Source organism: Strongylocentrotus purpuratus, unplaced genomic scaffold (genome assembly GCF_000002235.5).
Source record: "Strongylocentrotus purpuratus isolate Spur 01 unplaced genomic scaffold, Spur_5.0 spur5_scaffold_9, whole genome shotgun sequence".
Taxonomy (NCBI): domain Eukaryota; kingdom Metazoa; phylum Echinodermata; class Echinoidea; order Camarodonta; family Strongylocentrotidae; genus Strongylocentrotus; species Strongylocentrotus purpuratus.
Genome location: NW_022145615.1, coordinates 8,049,103 through 8,072,068, shown reverse-complemented (window position 1 = coordinate 8,072,068; position 22,966 = coordinate 8,049,103). Strand labels below are relative to the sequence as shown.

The 22,966-nt window shown below is 39.0% G+C and overlaps 1 protein-coding gene across 1 annotated transcript; it reads left to right on the top strand.

Annotated features, from left to right (window-relative positions):
- Positions 1–4,129: 4,129 nt before the first annotated feature.
- LOC588697 (MAM and LDL-receptor class A domain-containing protein 1) lies at positions 4,130–20,245 on the top strand. The gene is made up of 10 exons (XM_030977075.1): positions 4,130–4,169; positions 9,559–9,717; positions 11,249–11,565; positions 12,740–12,815; positions 13,414–13,575; positions 14,313–14,575; positions 16,165–16,246; positions 16,798–16,939; positions 17,851–17,936; positions 18,911–20,245. The coding sequence occupies exons 1-10, from the start codon at positions 4,130–4,132 to the stop codon at positions 19,597–19,599; spliced, it is 2,016 nt and encodes a 671-aa protein (XP_030832935.1). The 3' UTR covers positions 19,600–20,245.
- Positions 20,246–22,966: the final 2,721 nt, after the last annotated feature.

The following is a 22,966-nucleotide window of genomic DNA, read 5'->3' as shown; positions in this document are numbered from 1 at the left end:
TTCACTTTTTTCATATATGTTTATTTTTGTTACCTTCATCCAAATCAACAGCTACCGACGTATGCGGAAGCAATCCTTGTCTCAATGGAGGTACCTGTAATCCCCAATCGAATTCTCAATATTACTGCGTTTGCACATTTGGCTGGACAGGTCAGAATTGCAAAACAGGTGAGAAATCAAGGTGCTATCCATCGTAAGTAATATCGTACGCATCGTAGCAAACATCGTATACACGGTAGTAAACATCGCATATATCGTAGTAAGCATCGCATAGATTATGGGAAACAAATATGTTTCGTAAACATCGTAAAAAAAGTCGAAATGAAGACCTCGTAATTCTGCTTGGAGTATATCAATGGAATAGTAAATTACAGAGAAATGTAGCGGTAGGCTTTTAGATCGTAGCACTTGGCATACTTTGGGAGACACTGTTGTTGTAGCAATTGTTAAGGTCACTACAATTTTAATTTGACAGAATACTATTAATGAAACATCATAGTGAATTTCGAAGGCCTAATATACATCGTTTTACTTATTCTTCCCTATAGCAGTACCCATTATTATAAACCAAAACAACTTTACTCACAACAACAACATTGGATTAGTCGGAACAGCAGCAGCAAGAACAACAACTCCGCTAATAGTATAAGTACAATCTGATTATCATTCCACAATGCAATAACATAAATGATGATATAGAGTGGTGAAGTGTGACGTCATCAAAAAGCTATTTTTTAAATTTCTCAATTTCTTTTATTCACTTTCCGAAAGAGCATACAAAATAATGTCCAAATGTCGAAAACCTATTGTATATGTTAAGTTTTGGCTGAGATATGACCATCTCAATTTCCGATTCCCTATGTCTTTCGGAAAATGAAGAAAAAATGAGAAATTATGAAAAATAGATTTGTATGGTGTCACAGCTTGGGTAATCTAGGCCTTACTATCGGACGCTAGCCAAGGTAACCTTAAACTTTTTATTTCTTCCTTCTACCGTAAAAGTTGTATTTGGTTATTTCACGTAAATTAACAACATTTCAAAAAAATCAGTGTCCTTTTTGTCATACATATACAACAGATATTGATTTCTGCGTAGATAAAACTTGCAGTGAGGGACATATTTGTCACGAGACGGGACACGGTGGTTACGAGTGCTTGTGCCCCGAGGGCTACCAGGGCTCGTCTTGCCAGGAAAGTAAGTTTCTTTAAAAAGATTAATTTTAAAGTGAAGAGCTTATTTCTGGTATGGGTGAACAGCAATTTATGTCTTTTCTCATTCCAGATTGGAAGAGTATTGTAGACAAAATTCCCCTGAAAATACCTAAAACGTTAAGATTAAACTGGAATGTAACACGTGTTTGTAAGTCACATATCCCATTTCTGTGTCCAGTACATAATTAAATCTTTAGCAAGAACGAATCAACTGGACTCTGATGAATTCAAGACGAAAAGCTTTAGTGTGTCCGTATTCTTTGTTATTCTTGGATTTGTAGTATAATTTGTTTACTATTAATATTTTTTGTAGGTCGATTTGATGATTTGTAACACTTAAAGTCTATAGACTCTATACCAATTCTCATAAATATTATACCATTAATCTTTCCAAAATAATAACAGACTTTTATAATAATTACAGTTGCATGAATATAACTCCATTTTGTGTGGTAATTAAGTTCGTCAGAATTCCTAAGTTAGATTTGAAATGATTACACCTGGGCTTAAAAATAATGATCATGATCAAGCTTTGTAATAAAGTCGATACGTATCGTGTATTGTCCATGGGCCGAAATACAATCTCCAATGATACATCTATTCTCTCTCTCTCTCTCTCTCTCTTTCTATATATATATATATCTCTCTCGCTATATATATATATATATATGTATTTGCTTCCTTTCATCCTCATCCCATTCTCCATCTCCCCTCTCTCTCTCTCGGACTCGTGGTATAATAACCCAATTGTTCTTCTCATTACATACATCTAGAGATTCCAACGATTGAACCCCTCGAGCCTGTCGACCCTCCCGAGCCGATCGACATCCGAATCGATGGCGTCGACCCCGAGATGATCCCCGTCATTATCGGTAGTTGCATCGGGTCCTTCATCCTGATCGCCACCGCCACCTGGTTCACGGCCACGTGCATCAAGAACGACGGCTTTCGACGGAAAGCAGAGGCCATCGAGGGCGTGAAGGACCTCGATGTCGAGGATGGAAAGTCGAACGCATACATCAATACCACATACGACCCGGATGACCCGGACGACGAAGGCAAGAATGAAGCGGGTCCATCGACGTCGGAACAGAAGGATGTCGAGGAAGCTGAAGAGTCACCATGCGGATCAGGAGAGACTACCGGGGAAAAGGACGTAAAAGCACCCGACTACGAAGACGTTACTGACAAGCCTTCTGGTTCAGAAGATAAAGTGAAAGATAAAGAGGAGAAGGAGGGGGTGAACGAAGACGTGAAAGAGGTGGTGAAAGATCAGAATGAATACGAAGAGGTCAAGGAAGTGGAATCGAAACCGGAGCTGCAAAAGGAGGAAGACATCCGCGAAGTTGAGAAGACGATGCCGACTGATTTGTCGACGACATACGATGATGATTCGGATTCTCCACCTCATGAGCCAGAGGAAAACAAAGAAAAGGGGGTAGTTTTATCAACGTCACTTTAAAAACCCAAACATATTTCTTTCTTATAATTAATGGTGATTTTTGAAATAATGTACGACCACTTTTAAGAAACCGAAAAGCAAAGTCAAATCAACTGATTATTTTTGGAAGCATTTTATTATTATCTTACAAAATCTACACTATGGAACTGAAAATGGTTGATTCTACAACTGCGTTGATAATGTGATTATACTATTTGGGTGAAAGTCTTTTTTCTTCTTTCAATAACAGTGCTGTAGAAGACGAGTCCAAGCTTATAACCAGGAGAAGAAAATTGTTTGATCTGTTCCCATTTTGTCTCGAAGCCGAGATCTAGACATAGACGTCGAAACATGAACCGTAGAAAAAACAAATACTTTATGACCACAAATAGCATGTAAAATGATAACTACACTTTCACGCAAAATCACGGATTAAGAGAAGATAAAGAACAGCCAAAAATAAGTGGAATAACAATGATGAAAATGAGTGTTTGATAAGCAAGCTGTTTTTAAAGTTAACTTACATAATGCAATTGCACTGGAAAGTATTGGAACCGGAATTGAAGCATTAATCAGTGTCGAAGAACCTTTTTACAATATTGATTTCTTTTTTTTTTTAGCTCATGAAATTTGGTTCCTAAGAATGTAATACTTGTGATGGTGATACATCATGGTGTTCTGTATCTATATAGACGAGCAATTTTTGTGTTCAATTCGTATACGCCTAGTTCACACTGTATAATGTCCAAATAATATTATACACAAAGTCCAATAAGGAAGGCGTGCAGTTTTACTCTCGTGACTGGTATATTAATTTATGGTAAGCTTTCCGAAATATGAAAAAAGGGTGCATATATTAAATCCCATAATTATCTCGTTTTACATAAATATATGTATATATACTACCACTAAACAAAGCAGAACTTAACAATATTGTATTTTATTGAAGATATGGGGTTTTACTTTAAAGATGCTCCTATTTACGAGTATATTTTAACCTGTCTCTTATTATCACCCGTTGGTTTTATCAGGCTTATCCATTCATCATAATTTCGCCAATATTTATTTCAGATAAGAATTTCTTTTTAAATCCTACGTGTCCTGTGCCCTGATAAACTACCAAAATCATTTTCTTAGTTTAACTTGAAAAAGTTTGTTGATTTTGTTCATGTTGTTCATGCTGTTGTTCTTCTTCTTCTAATTCCTCTTCTTGTTGGTAGCGTGTTCGATGTCTTATATATATCTGTGACCTCACACATCGCCGGTGAAGTGGTTTTAAAGTCCGTCGCTAAATCGAGATAGTCACCCACGTAGAATTTTAGTTTTCATTTGATCTTCTGTTCGTTTTCTGACCAGTCACGATTTATCGATAACGCTTTGTACATGACCATACTTGTTTAATCTGGTTATGCTGGAGGGAATCACGTGTTTGAGGACATATGATAGTTTTATGCGATCTAATAACTTCCCGTCAAGATGAATTTGTTTTTCGCCGCAATTTTGTTAGTGCTTGCAGGTAAAGTATAATTATATTTGTTCTGGGTTCGCGACGCGAGGGTTGCATTCAAAATGTGATGAACGCTTCCAAAATAAATTAAAGTACTCTGGCAGTTATACGAAGTGAATTGACTTTGTCTGTTATCCTTTGCAATTATAGTAACGGTATTAGTGCAAGTTTAGAACCAAATAAGGAGATTGATATACACATATTCACATTAATATTTTGGAAGAGAACAAAACGGGGGAGGGGGGGTATCACGGTTATCACCATTCTGTTAAAACTACGCTGATGTCCAAATATCTCTGACAGGTCTGGAAGAGAAAAGATATCACATCAAACGCAGAAATCTCCAGATGCCTTTGCGGTAATAGCTGGAGGGGAGCGTCAAAACACAGTCATAGGGGAATTATTATTATTATTTTATTATAAGTAGTAAAATAGTTCTAGGACAATTACCCCCTAGGCAATCACCCCCCGGAGAATTACCCCCCGCGGACAACTCATATGGAAACGTTTGCTTGTATTTGTCTCATAAAATAAGTTGAACACAAACTGACTCCCACACGGTGTTGAGTGCTCAGGGGTCACGGGCCACTGGCTTCATCGGGCAGGTAGTTCCATTATGTGAATGGGTAAATTAACTATTACAAAATGAGGGGACACATTACATTGTACAATAGGGACACACATTGTTTTTATTGTGCAGAACAAACTCTTTTATTGACTTACTTATTGCATGAAACAATAAAACCAAAATTCATTTTGTATTCCAACAATTGGAGTACAAAGAATAATAACAGGTGAATGAAATGCATAAACACCACAAACACCTGGGGAGGAAGCATTTATAAATTTGAATACATAGAATTGATAAACGACTCCGATGAAACTATAAAACCAAAATGAAATTTGCGTTCTGGCAATTGGAGTACAAAGAATGATAGCAGGTGAGCGAAATGCTTCAACAGCAAAACAAACACCTGGGAAGCTAGGAAGCATCCATAAATTTGAATAATTTAGTTGATAAACGACTCCGCATGTGGACGTTTGTTGGAGCAGAAAGCAGAGGATTCTTAACAACACGAACCCATTTAACAGAATGTCGGAACGTAAATTAAATTTGGCGCGGTTGGAAAATGCATCTTTCTACCCTGCGACTTTAATGGTACGATCCAGGATATTAAAACAGTAAAATGGCTCTTATTTTAAAATTACTCATTAAATACAACCCAAAACTTCAGTGATATCAGAAAAAATATGTTATATCTTACTAATAATTAAAAAAGATGTATAAACATTGTGAAAGTGTCGCATTTTACGATAAAAGTCACTGATTTAGCGAAGATGACGTCATTAGTGCGCTTGCATCAGGGAATTCAAGGTCAAAAGGTCAATTCAGACACTGATAAGTTATTTGTCGAGCCTTTTTGTTTCCTTTATTCCGACAAAATTATACAATCAATCAAAACAACTTTAATACCAGAAGAAAGCTAACGATTAGTATTTTCATTAACCGCTTGCCCCAAAGTCGCTTGACCACAGTGAAACGAGTGAGAGCTTGCGAGAGCGGCCAAAGTGTGATTGAAACTTGCTATTTGCTCTTCTCCGCAACGCAAAAAGAGACGACATTGTGCTGGAAAAATGTATTTTTCCCGACAAGAGTACAGAAAATTTGCATATGGTCTTTTTATATTATACTTTATGAAATGTTACCCGAGTGACTTCCGGGCGCCCCAATGCTGGAAAGAAACGCACATTTTAGAATACTTCACTTTTTCATGGAAAAATGCTTATTTGTTCTATGCACGCAAGTCAGATTGAGCGGATGATACAACGTTTCCATATGCTCCCAAAGAAAATTAATCCCCGGAAAATTACCCCCAAGGACAATTACTCCCCGAGGACAACCACCCCCACCCCCCAGGTACAATTACCCCCCGAGGATAACTACCCCGAGGACAAATACCCTCCGAGGACAACTACCCCCCGAGGACAACTACCCCCCAAGGACAATTACCCCCCGAGAACAACTACCCCCGAGGACAATTACCCCCCCCCCCCCCCCCGAGGACAATTATCCCCGAGGACAACTACCTCCTGTGGACAGTCAGTATTCAATAGCAAAAGACGATCTGACACATTGAGAGATGGCTACTAGCCCATAAGATCCCATGCATGAATCCATACTAGTTCAAGTACTATATAGCACGTTATCTTCCTCATTACTATACATTTCCCTTTATAATTATAATTTGTCCAACGCCAGTGCGGTTGCTGATTTCCATGAAGGATGTAAGCTTTAGGTAAATTGTCCAGCACTTCTCAAAATGCACAGAAATACATTTATCTGGGGCAGCGTTATTTGAACTTGTTGTTAGTCACGGTACAAGTCGGTACCGAAATTAAAAGTTTCTCCCAAATCCCAAAGTCTTCACAGACTATTTATTTTGCATGACTCTGGCACTCGTCAAGTGCTATGTACACACGTATGGGCACATTTAAGAATAAAAAAGGAGAAGACATTTTCAAACTGGTAAAAGATTAGTTTGTAATCAACACACCAGAAACGATTTAAGGTACTGTATGCAGGCACTTTGCCGCCGAATGAACATGAATAAGAAGTGATATATTCGGTCATGACCTTGAAACATGAATATGAGGATATTCGGGCCTTTCGTTGCCCTTATTTATCATGTTTTTAAATATAATGAATGAGGTAACAATGTAATCTCGAGCGAGGAAGAAATACACTTTATTATCTTTAAAACTTTATTTTCTCATGTAATTACACACTCTCACTGTTTCTGATATTTTTTTCTCCACACAATCAACGTTTTCCTAATTGTAACTAACATTCTCTTGCGGCACCCGGATAAAAAAAAACGCTGCGCTGGAGTTACAAAATCAAATGAGACGAATTACCAGAGAGCGAATATTTATTTTCTTTACACATGGCACCGTACATTTAACTTAAAGGCAATTTCTATTTTAAAATAATTTACCGAACAAGAAAACATATTATACAACATAAATATATAGGTACCGTGAAGAAAACCTTAATTTTGGATCATGGATGAGGGCCCATACATACAAAGACAAATACACGATCAGCTGATTATAAAAGTTACAGAGGATGAATAAATGAAATCTTATATCCTAATTTGATTGTTGTGCCATTGTTGGTGAGAGAGCCCTGTAACGCGTACTCATCTGCGCGCAATGTATTTTTAAATTTCTAAGAAATGTAATTTCTGTTTTTCCTCGGTGGCAAAACTACGGGGGAATTGGGCAAACTCCAGCCCCCCCCCCCCCGCCCCCCCCCCCCCCAAATCGAGATGAACAATTTGAAAAGACTGAAATGAACTTCATAAATAACTAAGAAATTTTATGAAATTTTATGAAATTTTCTGTAAATAGCAATTTGGAGAGAACCTCGCATTAAACGTCACAATTTTACACATTCCTCGGGGGTGATTGCCATTAGGGGGTAGTTGTCCTAGGGGGGGGGGTATTGTCCTCGGGTGGTAGTTGTCGTCGGGAGTAGTTGTCCTCGGGGGTAATTGTCCTCGGGGGTAGTTGTCCTCAGGGTAATTGTCCTCGGGTGGTAGTTGTCCTCGGAGGGGGGTAGTTGTCCTCCGGGGGTAATTGTCCTCGGTGGGTAGTTGTCCTCGGGGGGTAATTTTCCTCGGGGGGTGGTTGTCCTCGGGGGTAGTTGTCCTCGGGGGGTAGTTGTCCTCGGGGGGTTAATTCTCCGGGGGGAATTTTCCGAGGGGTAATTGTCCTTGGGGGGTAGTTGTCCTTGGGGGGTAGTTGTCATCGGGGGGGTAATTGTCCTCGGGGGGGTAGTTGTCCTCGGGGGGAATTCTCCGGGGGGGGGGGATTTTCCGGGGGGTAATTGTCCTTGGGGGTAGTTTTCCGGGGAGTAATTGTCGGGGGATGATTGCCCAGGGGTTAATTGTCCTGATACGGTAGTAGTAGTAGTAGTAGTAGTAGTAGTAGTAGTAGTAGTAACAGTAATTTTGTTTGTGTGTGTGTATATATATATAAATATATACATATATATACAAACACACCCACATACACACACCCTCTCATGCACACATATGAATATGTAATATATATATAATCATGTATATAATACCTGTTTGTAATATACCTTGCCAGTATACCCAACTTTTCTGTAATAAAGCCTGCTGTTTTTGCACACCAGTATCCAAATTTTCAGCTTTAACAAATCTGCTGCGCAGTTAGAAAAGTAGTTGGAATTCATTTCTTGAGAAGGCTTAACTACATGATAATATTTTAGGTAAAGACCACATTTGGCTTGAAAAATGAATTACCAACTGTTGTATCATCTGAATTCGTTTCCAAAACCAGTTTGACATTGAATTATGTGTTCTTTGAACCACGCACTTGGCTTTAAATGGGAAATTCATTCTTGATAAGAAACTGCTCTGAAAGAAAGCATACAAATCGAAAAGAACATTTATGACAGTTTAAATAGAATAGGAGAAGCAATGAGTAAATTAAAGCATTTTTGTATAACTTTAATAGTATAAAATATATTAAACTTTCAAATACGTTTAATCGGTAATGTCATTATGATATATAAAGCCTCTCTCATTTGTTCGAACAAAGAAAATCACTAAATTGTACCTTTGTTTAAAATTCTTTACTTATGAGCAAAGTTTCTTGTTAGAGGACTTAAATAGTGTAGTGTCCAAGAGGAAAAGGTGCCAAGGATTAAAAACAATAATATTTTAATACAAAACACATGGGAGAGTTGATCATGAAAACGTCCCGAAATAATGACCAAATCAGAGATTTGAATTCCCAAAAATGAAGCGAACTCATATTTCAAGCATTTATAACGTTCTTATTTTTGGTCCGATGTATTTCATCATTTCGCCATTCTGTATCTCTTATTTTCTCTGCTTTCACGTGCATGCAATGACTGCAAAGGTTAAGTTTGCTCTTTGACACTTATCTGAAGTTGTCTATTCGAATATCGAACCGCATACATCATCAAAGATAACAGGTGGTCTGACCCACTCGAAGAAAACCCGGGCATCAAACTTTCTGTGGAAGTTCCTAGACAGCGGTGTCACTTCAAAACGTGATGTATGTCGAATAAAAAAGATACATCACGTTTCAAAACCCTGATCAATAATTTCATTGTTGGACTGATGATATCTCGAAGACTGACTCCCTATATATATATATATATATATATATATATATATATATATGTATGACATAATTCCAAGCATATCTTCTATAAAATATGACCCATTTTGCATATAAAACATGTACTAAATGGGTTCTAAATATAAAATACTTTTGTACCTGCTTTCGCAAAAAAAGGTACATGTACATTGACATTCACTTTTTTGTAAATGTGCAGGTCTTGCATGCTGCCAGGATTGTAATTTTGACGCTAATCGGACATCGAATCAACGATGCGGATGGTCCAACGACTACGAAGACGACTTTGATTGGTCGGTCAGGCGATTGCCGACCCCGACCCCGTTCACGGGACCGTCAGGGGACCATACAACAGGCAGTAAGTAACAATACGAGTCATGGAGGTTATTCCCCTTCGCCTTTCCCTGTTTTGGAGTCTTGTTTACACGTTTGTTTCTTTGTTGTTTGTTTGTTCGTTCGTTGCAATGACGAATATCTTCATTGCCTTGTTTTCGTTCACATTCTGCCCCATTAATAGTCTTCTCCGTGTTTTCCGTGTTGTTTTCGTCAGGAAATCGCATTCGTTTTGCACGTAGTGCTTGATATCACTAGTTATGCCCTTTCCTCATTTCCTTTCAAATTTCATAGACATAGTCTCTAGCATCTCATCAAGGTCACTTAATTCTTTGATTTTTGAAATCACTCATGCATAACCGTCCAGGCGCCATTTTGTCCGTTTCTAGTCCGTTTTAAGGCCTTTCTTTATTCCTTCCTATCTCTACTATCCTAGATCCTACAGGGTTCTAACAAATTCCTCTAAATAGTCCAAGATTATGTTCTGTCATCTGCGACGTCTAACCTGACCTTCAAAATGCCGCCTTCGCACTGCAAATTCAAATCCGAAACCGACTCCGTCAATACATTGCACGCAAATGTCAATGGTGTCGAACTGACCGCAATGAAGTGTTCTTTCCTATGATACCGTGCAAATACTTTTGCACGTTTGAACAGGGGTCACTATACAAATTTCCGCCAAGTTATAACACGTATTTTCTATGACGTCTTTTTTCAGACTGATTTTCGCCCCCTTTCCGTCCTAGGCAGTGGCGAATCCAGGGGGGGGGGGGGAGGAGACCCTGGAAAAACCCGTTAATAATACCTTTTTTGGAGGTGGGCAACCCCCCCCCCCTCCCCTCCCCTAAAAAATCCTATGTGTGCCCATGCCTTGAGCCATAATGCATGGCCGCCCAGAGGATTTTTTTTTTTATGTTGGGGACCGGGGTAAAATGCAATAAACTATTAAAAATGTATTGCATTTTATTTTTTATTTTTTATTTATGGGAACTGCCCCCTGCGTACAGTCATGGTTCAGTGACAAAGCAATGGCCTCGTAACTGTGAGGCCCCAGGATCAAAACCGTGTCGATGTGCTATATTAGTGCCCTTTTGTGGGGCATGAATCCTCATTACTGTTATTTATGACTCAATGGCGTGGGTCCCCTAGTTGATAAGCATAGTAGCATACACATGCTTTAGCAGTCACGCAAAACACACATTGGCCAATTATTATTCAATAAAAGCTGAGAATGTATACTATTATCTTGATCTATTATTTTTTAATTATTTTTAAAATAATTACATAAATTGGGGTAAAACAAAAATATTCCAACTAAATGAGCGACAGTGTATCTAGATCTAATTGAGTGATCAATGTCAACAGGTGATGTTTCCTATGAGGCTTGATTTTTTAATTTTGTTTAGTTAAAATTTATTTTACCGAAGACTTCTTGAGTCACTTGTGGGTGGTCAAACAGCCTGTTTAGAAACACAAGTCATTATGTGTATGTTGTTAATTTAATCCTACATTGTGGCAATCGCCATCATCATTGCTTTCCTCCCATTTTTGTCCAGGTGGCAACTTCCTCTACACCGAAGCAAACGGGCGGGACCCAGGGGAGAAAGCGAGGATCTACAGTCCCTTCGACTCCCCGGCCAACGAGGCCGGCACGGACATGACAATGATCTCGTTCTGGTACAGCATGTGGGATGGCTTCGACAGGGGTTCTCCACTTAACAGGACGAACATGGGCACACTCAACGTCTATATCACCTACGACGGCGGGAAAGTCCCGATTAACCCGCCCGTCTGGTCACGCTCGGGATCGCAGACGGATAGGTCCGGATGGAAAGAGGCCAAGATCGTGTTTACGGCCTCCAATCAGTTTCGGGTACGTCAGTTTTTGTTACGATAACCCCCTCCACCCCCCTCAACCCCATTAATTGTTATTTAGCCGGGTACACGTATGCTTGTTCACTCCCTTTGAAAGCACCCCCTATCTCAGGACTGCCAACACTTTTGAACCCCCACCCCCCCCCCCTGCCGCTGGCTTATCGCGGGCTTTTCCTGCATTACAAACCCCTCTAAGTCCAGAACACTACTCAATGTACTCCCCTATCTATGAAATTCAAGATATATTTTATAACCCCCCCCCCCCCCTCCCCATGAAAATGTTCAGGAGTCTACGAGAGAGAGAGAGAGAAAAAACACACCCTTTTTGATATGTTATAACCCCCTTTTTTAATTCCTCATGAATCCAAAGAGAGAGAGAGAGAAAAAAAAAACACGCTTTTAAAAAAAATCTCCGGGTGAAAAGTCAAATTTTATACTCCCACTTTTGTTACAATACTCCTATGAATATCGCGCGCGCACGCTCAGGTTCTCTCTCTCTCTCTCTGTGAATAGATAAACATCATTCGCGATATGGTATTGTCTTCTTTCTTAACCTAGAATATTTCACGATGTCATTTTTCTTAGTGAGGGTGAAAACTACTAGTTTAATTTTAATGATAACGTATGAGTGAATAATGTACCATGCCGTTTATTAAGTTTAAGTATATTCTTATTCTCTTAATTCTCGTCGTACTCGTCCGTCCTCATTCCCCGCCCCCCCCCCTCTTCCACCTCCTCCTTTCTTCCTCTTCCCCTCCTCCTACTCCTCCCTCCTCTAATTCATCTCCACTTCTTTCCTCTTCCTCCTCCCTCTTTCTCCCTTCCCCACTCTTCCTCCTCATCCCCTCCCCACTCTTTCTCCTCATCCCTCCTCCCCTCTTCCTTTCCTCCTCGCTCCCCTACTGCCACTCATGCTACTACTCCCTCTTCTGATTCTTCACCTCTTCCTCCTTTTCCTCCTCATACTTCCTCCTCCTTCTACTCCTCCTTCCTCGATTGTTTCCCGCCCTCCTCTTTTCCCGCGTCTTCCCTCTTTTCTTCCACTTCATCTCCTCCCTCCCCTTCTTCGTCGTTGTCCTCCTTGTCCTTGCCCAGATTGTGTGTTTGTCCCTTTATGTTCTTCCTTAATTCTACTTTTATTTTCCTTCTTTGTCTCTTCCTTCTTTCCTCAGATTGTATTTGAAGGTGTCATAGGTGAAGGAGAAAGATCTGACATCGGTATTGACGACGTAATGGTCAGACAACCCAGTAAGTTATATTCCATTGTTCCATAATAACAGATTCATTGATTGAGACAATAAGTCAACAACAACAAAACCTTGAAAAATCTATTCAGAAGATAAATACAGAAAGAAAGCCTTTTAAGCTCATGTTTTACTTTATCGAAAGCCTTTGAATAATCAATGAAAGATATGTACACATCCTTTTGCATTTCGATTGCTCTCTCCATTATATTTCTAACCACAAATATTGCATTTCTTGTGCCCGCATCCTTTACAAAACCAAATTTGTTCCCTTCCGACCATGGGATTTATTCTACTTCTTGCTCTTGAAACCAATATTTTAAAATTAATCTTAGTAATATGGCAAATAAGGCTGAGGCGTAAAATAAAAAGATGTTGTATTGCCCTCTTTTTTTTTACCGTTTGAAAAAAAAAAAGTTTATTGAAAACAAAACTATTATTAAAGTATTCAAAACTGAGAAATATTAGCCCAAAGAGGGAGAAAGAAAAGTTATATACAAAAATTGGTAATGGAATTACATCAGGTGTCAGCGAATTATGATGCACTACACATGGACACTAAATACTATGTGCATGGCTTTAACCATTCATTCTATTAACAGAAATCCCCAACACCTGTGACTTTGAGAGCAGTGAGATGGGTGATCTGTGTTTCTTTTACCAAGAAGACATCGAAGACGACTTCGACTGGACGAGACACTCTGGTGAAACGCCCACTCTTGACACTGGACCACCTACTGATCACACCCTCATGAGCGATACAGGTTAGCGCACTTTCAGAAACACACCCGATATTGGAGGACAGTGAATGTCCTTCTTTAGACGGACAAGTTTCGCATGAGTAAACACGCTTGTCCTTTTAAAAAAAGTCTACGGCAGTATCTTGTGTGATTGGAAGAATATACAACGTGTTTAACAATTTTCACTCATCATGTTTTAAAATATTCTTAAAGCCACACTGTCCTACTTGTAGCTACTTGCTCCCTCTATATAGAAAACAATGCCTAATCGGTGACCATTGGTCCCCCGTGATCCTCTTTTTATTATGTTAATTGAGAGCTGAGTTGATGGGATAGCCACCTGTCCAGTGACCTTGCAGTGTGGTCTACTCCCTACTTTAACCTATAAAGAGAGCCATATTTAAAACCGATACTTCTCTATACTATTTTAATACCAGAGACATGTGGGTAGACTCTACTAATGTTTCTTTTGTACGACAAGTACAGTTATCGCAGACTCAATTAACGAATCTCTATACGTTTAAAAAGAAAACTTTGATATTTGTAATATGATTATTTATTGGTTTGTCATACAAGTCCTATCTGTGAAGTCTCTGAAAATGTATTTAGTCACTATATTTATTATAATAATCATTAGTGGTGTTACTACAATTATCATGATCATGATCATGATATAGGATGGCAAGTGCAAGAAATGATTATACAGAGATATGCATACAACATTTTTACAATTATCTGCAATAACTGTGTTTCCTTATTAGGGCACTATATGTACATCGAAACGACACGCAAAAATGATCGAGATACTGCTATCTTGAAATCCGTCGAGTTATTCAAGGAAAGAACACCTTGTAACGTCGACTTCTACTACCACGCTTTTGGGGACAATGTTGGTGAGCTCTCAATGGCTATTTCATATAGCTATACTTCAATTACCTACGTGTTTGTAAATGGCCAAAGCAACCTCACTGATTCGTGGAAGCACTTCAACGTATTCATTCCCCCGAGCCTGGGATATTACAATGTGAGTACTTCACCTGCTGTTCGTCTTCCTTCTACAGTGTAGGTATTATTGCGCCCGGTGCTAACAATTAAATCGTTTACTTAACAATACCAACAAGAAACGTGAGCGAGTGGTAGATTTTCTCCTTAATTTTAATTTCATCATGTTTTTATTTCAAATTAGGACCAACTACCCCCCCCCCCCCCCCATTAAAAAAAAGCAATTTCATGTACATTTCAATATACTCAAAGGAAACTTCAGGATGGAGCAGTGCAATCATAGGCGTACGAGCATTTCGTCATTAGGAGGGGTGAGCCTTCTTAGTCTAATATCAACTGTTCTGTTTACACACACGATATTCATTTTGGGGATTTGTTATACAGTGCGTCCCAGAAAAAACGAAACCGAGAATTATCGATGTTTTATCATAACTTAATCACAATTATAATTAATAAATAACACATATATGTAAAGCTTAAATCCTCCTCTTTCATGTGATGCAACTCATATGATGCATATTTCATATGAAAAATGAGCCAGGAATAACAAAGTTCTCTTTGTTTAAAGTAATGCTTGCATTTCCATAATTTGATTAAACGAATTCGTTTTCACTGACTGCCTGCCGTAGCAACAACCGGAGTTGACAAAAGACTTAACTTAGTTTCGTTGACGATCAGCCATGCAGATTGACCGTGCTTATTCCGTGATCTGATCGGCCAACACCACAACATCGACGCAAAATGATAGTAATAATGATAATAATAATGATAATAATAATTTTTATTAAAAAGAGAATAATAAGCATAATTATCATAATAACAGTAATATTGATTATGATACTGAAAATGAGAATGATGATAACAATAATAATAATGATAAAATACTTTCATATAGTGTTTAATCAACGTGAGTAACATAAAGAAATTAAATGAAGAAAACATACCTAATTAAGATGGTTATTTGATATAAAAGTAGAAAAACGAAATAATGTAAGACAACATATAAGGTGGAATTATACAAATTTACAAACTAATAACGTTAGTATTACATGTGAAACATTTTAGAATCTACTGGGTGAATGTCTTGCTAGATAGCTTTACCCTTGAACTTTTAAAAAAAAAAGATTCATCGAACCAAGCACAAAACCAAAAAATATACGCCATGTTGTGACCCAGTAAAACTAAGTTGGCCACACTCTGTGTATAGATGGCTAGCGAAATTATACTCCCGGGTGTAAGTGAGAGCATCCACACGGTCAACTTACGCTACCCTCTAGTCGTGTTAGCGAGTTACTTTTGGAAAAATCCAAGAGTAAATAGGTCGGGATAAAGGTAGACGTAGCTAACACAATCATCGTTCAGACAGTCCTTACTCCGACCTTTACACCTACCTTACCATATTTACCCCGACTAGCTCTTAACACGACCTTTACCCCAGGGTAACTTGCCTCCGTCTAAACAGGACTGATAAACCTTACCCTAACCCTAACCATTTACCGAAATGATGCCCGGAGCCATTGTCGCAGGAGCAATTCAATGTCGGGACATCGTCATGCTCTTGATGTTGTTGTTGTTTCTACCACCAAAAAAAATCTTCTTTTTTTGTGCTAGATTTCATTTATTGGATCACGTGGCGATGGCAATTTGGGTGATGTCGCAATCGACGACATTTCCCTAAGTGAAGGTTGCTTTGGTGAGTAGTGAAAAGGAAATACCATTGTGCGTTTCTTTGTTTCTTTGCTTGTATGTTTGTTAGTGTTTTCTCTCTTTTCTGATGAAACAAATATTTGGAATACCCTACCATTGTCTCACCAACACCACCGACACCAAACTGAACAATATAAGATATTACACTGAACAGGCAGGAATGGGTCGGGTGGGATTGTGGTGTATCAGACCTTTAATTCACAATCCTGCTCAATAAGCAGTATATTGTACGACATATTATCTGGCTTTAATTGCTCCGTGGCCAGTTTCGTAGACTAACCCAATTCTAACTTCAACCCTGGACCTAACACTATGTTACACCCTAAGTGCATTTCCAAATCTGAGACCGACATGCAAACCCTGACCCTATAATGCTATATGTGTGACGACATAAAGCCCAGAGAATTCATTCCAGGAGCATTATGCCGGGCACCGACCAGCAGTTACAGAAAATGTGTCATGTGCTTGTTGTTGTTGGGTTTTTTTCTCACTTTTTTCATATATTTTTATTTGTTTGACCTTCATCCAAATCAACAGCTACCGACGTATGCGGAAGCAGTCCTTGTCTCAATGGAGGTACCTGTGATCCCGAAGCGAATTCTCAATATAACTGCGGCTGCACATTTGGCTGGACAGGCCAGAATTGCGAAACAGGTGAGAAATCAAGCTGCTACCCATCGTAAGTAATATCGTACGCATCGTAGCCAACATCGTATACACGGTAGTAAACATCGCATACATCGTAGTAAGCATCGAATAGATTATGGGAAACAAATGTTTTTCGTAAACATCGTAAAAAAAGTCGAAATGAAGACCTCGTAATTCTGCTTGGAGTATATCAACGGAATAGTAAATTACAGAGAAATGTAGCGGTAGGCTTTTAGATCGTAGCACTTGGCATACTTTGGGAGACATTGTTGTTGTAGCAATTGTTATGCTCACTACAATTTTAATTTGACAGAATACTATTGATGAAACATCATAGTGAATTTCGAAGGCCTAATATACATCGTTGTACTTATTCATACATATAGCAGTACCCATTATTATAAACCAAAACAACTCACAACAACAACATTTGATTAGTCGGAACAGCAGCAGCAAGAACACCAAGTCCGCTAATAGTATAAGTACAATCTCATTATCATTTCACAATGCAATAACATAAATGATGATATAGAGTGGTGAAGTGTGATGTCATCAAAAAGCTATTTTTTAAATTTCTCAATTTTTGTTAATTTACTTTCCGAAAGAGCATACAAAATAATGTCCAAATGTCGAAAACCTATTGAATATGTTAAGTTTTGGCTGAGATATGACCATCTGAATTTCCGATTCCCTATTTCTTTAGGGAAATGAAGAAAAAATTGAGAAATTATGAAAATAGATTTGTATGATGTCACAGCTTGGGTAATCTAGGCCTAACTATCGGACGCTAGCCAAGGTAACCTTAAACTTTTTATTTCTTCCTTCTACCGTAAAAGTTGTATTTGGTTATTTCACGTAAAATAACAACATTTCAAAAAATCAGTGTCCTTTTTGTCATACATATACAACAGATATTGATTTCTGCGTAAATAAAACCTGCAGTGAGGGACATATTTGCCACGAGATTGGAAACGGTGGTTACGAGTGCTTGTGCCCCGAGGGCTACCAGGGCTCTACTTGCCAGGAAAGTAAGTTTCTTTTAAAGCCCATCTGCACTAGTTTGGCCAGGGGGATTAGACCTTCCTGCAAGGTCACTGACAGGTGGTTATCTCATCAAATCAGCTCTCAATTAACATAAGAAAAAAGGGACCATGGGAGACCAATGGTCACCGATTAGGCATTGTTTGCTATATAGAGGGCGCAAGTAGCTATAAGTATTGCAGTGGGGCTTTAAAATATTAATTTTAAAGAGAAAAGCTTATTTCTAGTTAAAGTGAACAATCATGTATGACTTTTCTCATTCCAGACTGGAAGAGTATCGTCGAAGAAACGCACCTATAGATACCCAAAAAGTTTAGATTAAACAGGATTGTAACATGTGTTTGCAGTCCCATATTTCATTTCTGTTTCCAGTGCATAATTAAATCTTTAGCAAGAACGAATCAACTGGACTCTGATGAATTCAAGACGAAAAGCTTTAGTTTGTCCGTATTCTTTGTTATTCTTGGATTTGTCGTATAATTTGTTTACTATTAATATTTTGTGTAGGTCGATTTGATGATTTGTAACACTTAAAGTCTATAGACTCTATACCAATTCTCATTAATATTATACCATTAATCTTTCCAAATTAATAACAGACTTTTATAATAAATACAGTTGCATGAATATAACTCCATTTTGTGTGGTAATTAAGTTGGTCAGAATTCCTAAGTTATATTTGAAATGATTACACCTGGGCTTAAAAATAATGATCATGATCAAGCTTTGTAATAAAGTCGATACGTATCGTGTATTGTCCATGGGCCGAAATACAATGTCCAGTGATACATCTATTCTCTCTCTCTCTCTCTGTGTCTCTCTCTCTATCTATCTCTCTCTCTCTATATATATATATATATATCTTTGCTTCCTTTCCTCCTCATCCCATTCTCCATCTCCCCTCTCTCTCTCGTATTCGTGGTATAATAACCCAATTTCTCTTCTCATTACATACATCTAGAGATTCCAACGATTGAACCCCTCGAGCCTGTCGACCCTCCCGAGCCGATCGACATTCGAATCGAAGGCGTCGACCCCGAAATGATCCCCGTCATTATCGGTAGTTGCATCGGGTCCTTCATCCTGATCGCCACCGCCTCCTGGTTCACGGCCACGTGCATCAAGAACGACGGCTTTCGACGGAAAGCAGAGGCCATCGAGGGCGTGAAGAACCTCGATGTCGAGGATGGAAAGTCGAATGCATACATCAATACCATATACGACCCGGATGACCCGGACGACGAAGGCAAGAATGAAGCGGGTCCGTCGACGTCGGAACAGAAGGATGTCGAGGAAGCCGAAGAGCCACCATGCGGATCGGGAGAGACTACCGGGGAAAAGGACGTAAAAGCACCCGACTACGAAGACGTTACTGACAAGCCTTCTGGTTCAGAAGATAAAGTAAAAGGTGAAGACGTGAAGGAGGAGGTGAACGAAGACGTGAAAGAGGTGGTGAAAGATCAGAATGAATACGAAGAGGTCAAGGAAGTGGAATCGAAACCGGAGCTGCAAAAGGAGGAAGACATCCGCGAAGTTGAGAAGACGCTGCCGACTGATTTGTCGACGAAATACGATGATGATTCGGATTCTCCACCACAAGATTCAGAAGAAAACAGAGAAAAGGGGGTAGTTTTATCAACGTCACGTTAAAACCCAAACACTATTGTTTACTCTCATAACTAATGACGATTGATGAAACCGACAATCAAAGACAAATCAACTAAAATCAACTGATTACCTTTAGAAGCAGTTTGTTATCATCAGTTTTTTTACGAAAGCTACACCATAAAACTGAAAATAGTTGTTTTCTTCATTAACAGTGTTATAGAAGACGAGTCCAAAGTTTTAACTGTTCGCATTTTGTCTCGAAGTCGATAACTAGACCGAGACGTAGAAACAGATACCGTAGATAAAACAAATACTTTATGACCACAAATTGCATGTAAAATGATAATTACACTTTCACGCAAAATAACGGATTAAGAGAAGATAAAGAACAGCCAAAAATAAGTGGAATAACAATGATGAAAATGAGTGTTTGATAAGCAAGCTGTTTTTAAAGTTAACTTACATAATGCAATTGCACTGGAAAGTATTGGAACCGGAATTGAAGCATTAATCAGTGTCGAAGAACCTTTTTACAATATTTTTTTTTTTTTTTTTTAGCTCATGAAATTTGGTTCTTCAGAATGTAATACTTGTGATGGTGATACATCATGGTGTTCTGTATCTATATAGACGAGCAATTGTTGTGTTCAATTCGTATACGTCTAGTCAGTGGCGGATCCAGCCAGCGGGAAGAGGGGGGGGGGGCCCAATCCGTGAGAAAATATTAGTTGCGACTCAGCCACCGGTGAATAAGCGGGGGGGGGGGGGGGGTAGGAGGCACTTTTTTTTCGTCCAATTTTTCAGGAAATATTTTGCGCCGACTCAGTCAGCCGGTGAATAAGCGGGGGGGGGGGGGGGGGGGGGTGAGACCACTATTTTTATTTTTTTTCACCTAATTCGTGAGAAAAAATTTTTTTAATTCTTTTTTGTTGTTGACCCGTCAGCCCCCCTCCCCCCCCCCCCCCGTGGATCCGCGTCTGCAGAGGATCCAGACGGCGTCAAGGGGGGGGGGGTAGCCAAATCTTAATACAAAATTTAGTGCCGACTCAGCCGGCCGGCGAATAAGCGGGGGGGCGCTTTTGTTTTTTGTTTTATAAAGGTTAACTTTACGTTATTATCCTATTTTTTTTATCGTTTGGGGGGCTAGGGGGGGGGCGTGCCGGAATAATCGCTACGTGGATCCGCCCTTGCGTCTAGTTCACAGTGTATAATGTCCAAATAATATTATACACAAAGTCCGATAAGGAAGACGTGCAGTTTTACTCCCGTGACTGGTATAATATAAGCTTTCCGAAATATGAAAAAAAGGGTGCATATATTAAATCCCATAATTATCTCGTTTTACATATATATATATATATATATATATACTACCACTAAACAAAGTAGAACTTAACAATATTGTATTTTATTAAAGAAATGGGGTTTTACTTTAAAGATGCTCCTATTTACGAGTATATTTTAACCTGTCTCTTATTATCACCCGTTGGTATTATCAGGCTTATCCATTTATCATAATTCCGCCAATATTTATTTCAGATAATAATTTCTCTTTGAATCCTACGTGTCCTGTGCCCTGATAAACTGCCAAAATCATTTTGTTCAGGTCAACTTGAAAAAGTTTGTTGACTTTGTTCATGTTGTTCATGTTGTTGTTCTTCTTCTTCTAATTCCTCTTCTTGTTGGTAGCGTGTTCGATGTCTTATATATATCTGTGACCACACACATTGCTGGTGAAGTGGTTTTAAAGTCCGTCGCTAAATCGAGATAGTCACCCACCTAGAATTTTAGTTTTCATTTGATCTTTCTTTCGTTTTCTGATCAGTCATGGTTTATTGATAACGCTTCGTACATAACCATAATTGTTCAATCTGGTTATGCTTGAGGGAATCACGTGTTTGAGGACATGTGATAGTTTTATGGGATTCTAATAACTTCTCGTCAAGATGAATTTGTTTTTCGCCGCCATTTTGTTAGCGCTTGCAGGTAAAGTATAATTATATTAGTTCTGGGTTCGCGACGCGAGGGTTGCATTCATAAATGTGATGAACGCTTCCAAAATAAATAAAAGCTATGAATTAAATTTGTTGTACTCTGGCAGTTATACGAAGTAAATTGACTTTGTCTGTTATCCTTTGCAATTATAGTAACGGTATTAGTGCAAGGTTAGAACCAAATAATGAGATTACTCTACGCATAAGTCACTTTGGTATTTTGGAAGAGAACAAAACGGGGGGGAATCACCATTATGTTAAAACTACGCTGATGCCCAAATATCTCTGACAGGTCTGGAAGAGAAAAGATATCACATCAAACGCAGAAATCTTCTTATGCCTTTGCGGTCAGAGCTGGAGGGGAGCGTCAAAACACAGTTATAGGGGAATTATTATTATTATTTTATTATAAGTAGTAAAAGTAGTACTTGCAGTAGTAGTAGTAGTAGTAGTAGTAGTAGTAGTAGTAGTAGTAGTAGTAGTAGTAGTAGTAGTAACAGCAAGTTTGTTTGTGTTTGTGTGTATATATATATAGTTCTAGGACAATTACCCCCTGGGAAATCACACCCCGGAGAATTACCCCCCCCCCCAAGGACAATTACCCTCGAGGACAACTACCCCCGAGCACAACTAATCCCCGAGGACAACTACCCTTCGAGTACAACTACCCCCCGATGACAATTACCCCCCGAGAACAACTACCCCCGAGGACAATTACCCCCCGGAGAATTACCCCCCCCCCCGAGGAGAATTATCCCCGAGGACAACTACCCCCCGTGGACAATCAGGATTCAATAGCAAAAGACGATCTGACACATTGAGAGATGGCTACTAGCACATAAAATCCCATGCATGAATCCATATTTGTTCAAATACTATACAGTGCGTCCCAAAAAAAACTATACACTTTTGAAATGGCTGCCGAATAAAAAATATGATATTCTTTGGGGAAAAGTTGTATATGTATGGAAAGCTCATAAACTCAACTTTCATATGACACCAACAAGTTCAAAAATAATTCATGCTTGGGTGAGCACTGCTCACTTTTGTAAAGGGTATGAAAATTAGGTTGCGCAGGAATTAGCCTTCAAATTTGTGAGAGGTAAATCCTTTGGAGCTTACGGAATTGAGGATGATATGACCAATTTATGATCAAATGTGATGAGTTTGGGTTTGCTGAGTGAAATTTGTGGTTTATGGGATTAACATTTTATGCATGAGTGAACAGGAATTGCATTTGTTATTACCGTATAATGTAACTTTCCATCGTAGACTCAGTGGTGTGTTCATGGGAGTCAGGACGAGGTGGTGGTACATGGTGCAGGGGAGGTGAAATGTAGGGTAGGACTTTGTTGGGTAGATGGGGTCAAGAGGACATGTATGCCCCTCCCCCTCTCTTTCTCTCTCCCTCTACT